Source organism: Arachis duranensis, chromosome 8, assembly GCF_000817695.3.
Source record: "Arachis duranensis cultivar V14167 chromosome 8, aradu.V14167.gnm2.J7QH, whole genome shotgun sequence".
NCBI classification, from domain to species: Eukaryota; Viridiplantae; Streptophyta; class Magnoliopsida; order Fabales; family Fabaceae; genus Arachis; species Arachis duranensis.
The window spans coordinates 48,886,661-48,892,043 of NC_029779.3; the positions used below are offsets into that span (position 1 = coordinate 48,886,661).

The window sequence follows — 5,383 nt, forward strand, 5'->3', positions numbered from 1 at the left end:
AATCTGTATATACTATAAAAATATTATCTTTACTTAAAATATGATAAAATAAATCAATTATATTTTTAAATATAGATCATTATAAAAAGATATTTTTAGCATTTTTATTGAAATAATTTTGTGTGTGTTTTTTTGTTTTAGGGGTAGAGTGCATTAGATAGTGATGTGTATTTTTAATTGCATAATTATAAAATAGAATAAAGTGATAATTATATTTTTGAAGATTTTGACTTCAACTTAATTAATTTAAAAAAATATATTAATTTAGTCTTTGAGGATAGTAAATTATGCATTTATAATGTCTTTCTATCAATTCATTCACTAAAATTTAATGATGATATTTATATGTATTGACGTGTCTATTTATAAAAGATAGTTATGTAAATAAGATTTTTTGAAGCGAAACTAAATTGTTTTGATAGAATTTGTGATAAATAAAAAACAATTGATAAAGTATATAAGATAATAAATAAATATTTCATTGTCCAAAATTATATCGTTTTTCTATTCATGTGACAGTAAAATGTAAAGAGACAACACTAAACAACAAAATACATAAATATTTCTGCTTTGTTTCGTATTATTTATTGACAGAATGATATATATGTCTACCGTTTATTATTTAAAAATTTAATTGGTATTTTTTTTAAATTAATTAATTTAAGATCAATATTTTTAAAAATTTAATTGTCTTGATTTTGTTATACAAATAATATTTTGAAAAAAATTTCATTTGAATTTTATTTTAAGCGAGTTTTTAAAAATTATAAAAATAGTAAAACGAAAATAACGAAAATAAATAGAGGAGCCAAACTACATCGTTTAGAAGAAGAAAACCCTTTAACACGGTAATTTGTAGCTGACTTGAACACCGCCAATATAAATCTGAACAACACCGGAGAAGTAATAGCTGAAGCGCCGGAAACCCCGCCACAAAATGGAGCTCTCAAAAGACCCGAATTCCAACCCGGGTCGAACCGAAGACTCCGATTCGGAGCTCGAACTCTACACTATCCCAAGCTCTTCAAGTAAGCAACAACGAAACACACTCACTCACTCTCTTCTCTGCAAACCCTAATTTACTTTGAACCTAAAACGAGGTCGTTTTTGCGGTGCTGCAGGGTGGTTCGCATGGGACGAAATCCACGAGACAGAGAGAACAACGCTGAGAGAATTCTTCGATGGAACATCCATGTCTCGTTCACCCAAGATCTACAAGGAGTACAGAGACTTCGTCATCAACAAGTACAGGGAAGATCCTACGAGGAAGCTCCTCTTCACCGACGTCAGAAAATCACTCGTCGGCGACGTCACGCTCCTCCGCAAGGTCTTCACGGCGCTCGAAGGTTGGGGTTTGATCAACTACGGTGCAACCTCAGGGGACACCGATGCGGAAGGTTGTGGTGGTGGTGCTGAGGACGAAGGGTGGAGGGTTAGGGTTGAGGAAGGTGCGCCCAATGGGATAAGGGTAGTTGCGACACCGAACTCGCTGAAGCCGATTACACTGCCACGTGGCGCAACGACTAAGGATGGTTCGGGTCCGAGTTCGGGTTTTAGTTCGGATTGTGTGAAATTGCCGCCGCTGGCGAGTTACTCGGATGTGTATGGGGATTTGATGAAGCAGAAGCAGAAGGAGATGAATTGTGGGTTCTGTGGCGATAAAATTGATTCTGGACATTACCGAAGTAGCAAGGTATTTTATTTATTAAGTAAAGTTCTTGTTCTCGTGGTTCTGTTCTGTAATTAAAGAATATTATGTTTAAATTATCTATAAAATCACCTCATTGTTGTGCTTTCTGTTGAAAATTTAATGCTCCTATATTTTCATCTTCACTGGATATCGATGTGCTACTAACTAACATGCATTTGGGATTAAATTGTTTCATTGTGGAAGAAAACCAAATCAGGTGGTGAAAAGAAAGGGGTGGTGGTGGGGGAGCACTGTTTGTAACAAAGTAAATTGTAAATCTATGTAACATTTCTGTTTTGAATATGTTTGTGGCAAGGTTTATTATCCCTTGCTTATCAAGAGAACAATTTCAGTATGGTAAGAATTTTGGATATTGAAGGGGTTTTGAGTATTGGCTCGCTGATGAACGAGTTACAACTTTTTCCTGCAACTGCATGCTAATTTTATTATGTCCTTGGTGATTAATCTTTCGATATGCAATATTTCTTAAACCGATAGTGATATGATTTGCTGTCCTATTGTGTTCGTAATGTCACAGGATAATTTCATGATTTGTGCAAAATGTTTCACAAATAAAAATTATGGAGATAATAGGTCTGCGGAGGATTTCACATTAACCGTGTCCAGTGAAAATAGTGGCGAACAGGGAGCTGTGTGGACTGAGGGAGAAACACTTCTCCTTTTAGAATCTGTTATGAAGCATGGGGATAACTGGGACCTAGTGGCTCAAAGTGTTCAAACAAAGAGTAAACTTGATTGCATCTCAAAACTCATTGAGCTGCCCTTTGGGGAGCTCATGTTGGGCTCTGCTCACCGAAATGGTAACAGTAATAGTGTTAATGGCTACGTGAACAATGTAAAACAAGTTCAGTCATCATCATCATCGTCTAACCATCAAGAAACTTCAAAGGCGCAGGATCAGTCTCACGATCTTACGAATGAAAACGAGCAGAATGGAGATGCTGTTGAGGAAAGTCCTTCAAAAAGACAACGCGTTGCTCCTCTCTCAGATACCAGCAGTTCACTATTGATGCAGGTAAGGTCTAGGTGTAATCCTGAATTTTGAATTCCTATGTTGTGCCAGGAACTTTCCAGAACCTGGTTGAACTTCTCCTGTTGCTAGGGTGCTTTTATGAGCATAACATTCATAGAATTTTTGAAAGACTTGCTTTATTGGTTAATGAGGTATACAGCTCAGCTCTAGTATATATTAGCCAGAGCCCAGAAGAATGAACTGTATATATTTAATTTGGATCTCAAGTGATATTTGTATTCTTTTTAATTTGTTTCACATTCAGTTATTTACATTCCATTTCTCATGTATAAGTATAAAAATTAGTTAATGATATTTTGGATTAGGTGGGGCTTATTGCTAGTGTGGTTGATCCTCATATCACAGCGGCTGCAGCTGATGCTGCTACTATGGCACTTTGTGATGAGAACCTGTGTCCAAGGGAGATATTTGATGTTGAAGAGGATTATGCTCTTAGTGTGAACTCTGCAAATAATTCAGCAAGGTTTTCCACACATAAAAATCACTTGGTTTTATTATCATTCGGGTTGTGCTAGATGGTAACATGCTCTTAAGTTGTGCCTTCAGTTTATTAAATCCTTTTATCTTGTGTGTTTGTGTTCAGAGCCCATGGGGATGAAGGTGTAGAGATGAAGTCGTCCAATCAATCAGGTATTTTACTGTTTTTACTTGAAGATGATATTCTGATATGCCTTTATTCAAACAAATAGCCTATCTGTTAAGTATGTGTCAGTGCCTCCTGTAAGTCTGTAATTGCAGTAAGATTCTGTCTTAGTTTCTACTTTGAGTCCTTTCTCCATCTGGGGATGTTCAGTTCAAGCTTTCTTATCATGATAAATAAATAGTTTTTATTTATTTACTTCTTGAAAAATTACAACACGCATGAATGATAATTTCTCATATTTTCTGGCGCCTTGTATCACACCATTAGTTACGATTCTTTGAACTATTGCTGCATTTCGCCTTTAACAAGAGAGCTTATTCCTGCAGAAATAGATGCCAGAGGCCAAAAGGATGGCATACCCTTGACACTGCGTGTAAGAGCCGCCATTGCAACTGCTCTCGGAGCTGCTGCTGCACGAGCAAAGTTATTAGCGGACCAGGAAGACAGAGAGGTTGAACTTTTAGTAGCTACTATAATTGACGCACAGGTTGCTACTACCTCAAAAGAATTCATCCCTGCAAACTTTTTTCACTTGATTTCCAATTCTTTATTTCAATTTTCATTTTACTAATTATCTTTTATGCTTCCTAGGTTAAGAAATTGCAACACAAGGTTAGACATTTTGATGATCTGGAGCTGTTGATGGAAAAGGAACACGCTGAAATAGAGGAGCTAAAAGATTCTATCTTAACTGAACGGATTGATGTTTTAAGGAGGACATTTAGATCTGGAATCACTAGACGGAAAGATTATTCTTATGTCAAATCTTAGACCAGATTGTTTGTATCTGTTTGATTTTTGTGCTCTATGGCTTATCATTATTGGACCATTGATATTACCAGTTTACCACACCATAAAGCACAGAAGTAAATTCGTTAACCACTTTCAGAAAGCTCTTTCTATTATGCTCTGTTAATTTTTGTTTGACACTTAGGGTATGTTTGATTGCTTGGTAAAAGTGGAGGTAATTCATATCCAAATAAATTTCATGTACAGTTTCAACAGTTAAGTATAGGAGAGTTATATTTGGTTGAGTTTAGAATTAGTCCAAACGGACAATGGTTTAAAGCTAAGATAATTAGATAAACAATTTGAAACTCTTAAGACATGACTTAACATAAAGATTCTATATTATTTGAATAAAATTTATAAAACATAATAAATGATTATCAATTACTTTATTACTTCTTGGCTCTTGGGTATATTAACACCTAATAATCCTTCAAAATTCAAACGCGAGAGATATGTGAGAGATATGTGTAAGTTTAGAATATGATACCACAATATTTTTACTTTTATTTAAAATAAAAGAACTCTAACTTACTTTAAGTTATTCTAATCTGTTTTTGGAAATGATCTTACAGGAATATTAAATAAATTATATTATCATAATTATCGACATTTTATTCCCAACACAAAGCATAAATACTTACTATTTCCATGTAAAGAGTGAATATAAGTTAGCTTCTAAATATATATTATAAAGCAAAAGTAATTGTAATTTATTTTTGAAAACATTTAAAACAACTTTAGACAATTTATAATATTAAACAGACGAGTTTAATATATAAAATTCTCTCACAAAATATTCTCAAATTTTTTAACCTTAAACCAAGCACACCAATAATTTAATAACATCACCACCTTAAAAATAAAACGGATTTGATTATTTATATTAAAAAGAATGAAAGAATAACAATAAGGAGAGAGAGAGAGTGTGTGTTTGTGTTCAATGATGATAAATGATAGTCATTAATTACAATTTGAAACACTGTAGTATTCTCAATCAAAGCAAACACACTTATTAGGTGTAGATGTTGTACATTCTGCACTCTTAAACTTCTCCTTCAGAATTTTCTTGCATTCTACAGTGCAATTTGGAGCGGTGCAAGGGCTTAGAGGAGTGGCAAATGCTGATTCAACAACAACTGCTGGTTGTAGCTCCAACACCAACATGCTTAGGATTATTATCAAAACAGTGGTTCTAAGAATGGAA

At 34.3% G+C, this 5,383-nt stretch overlaps 1 protein-coding gene across 1 annotated transcript; it reads left to right on the forward strand.

The window, feature by feature from the left end:
* The first annotated feature begins 844 nt into the window (after nt 1-844).
* LOC107463570 (SWI/SNF complex subunit SWI3A) lies at nt 845-4,266 on the forward strand. The gene is made up of 7 exons (XM_016082379.3): nt 845-1,028; nt 1,122-1,693; nt 2,229-2,726; nt 3,050-3,207; nt 3,328-3,374; nt 3,714-3,874; nt 3,979-4,266. The coding sequence occupies exons 1-7, from the start codon at nt 938-940 to the stop codon at nt 4,156-4,158; spliced, it is 1,707 nt and encodes a 568-aa protein (XP_015937865.1). The 5' UTR covers nt 845-937; the 3' UTR covers nt 4,159-4,266.
* The last annotated feature ends 1,117 nt before the right edge of the window (nt 4,267-5,383 follow it).

What these genes read in the sequence shown, in the direction of transcription:
- LOC107463570 (XM_016082379.3), top strand. Translation starts at nt 938, where the DNA reads ATGGAGCTCTCAAAAGACCCGAATTCCAACCCGGGTCGAACCGAAGAC. An exon ending in GAAGTCGTCCAATCAATCAG is followed by an intron (nt 3,375 to 3,713) that starts GTATTTTACTGT and finishes TTATTCCTGCAG; the next exon opens with AAATAGATGCCAGAGGCCAA. An exon ending in CTACTATAATTGACGCACAG is followed by an intron (nt 3,875 to 3,978) that starts GTTGCTACTACC and finishes TATGCTTCCTAG; the next exon opens with GTTAAGAAATTGCAACACAA.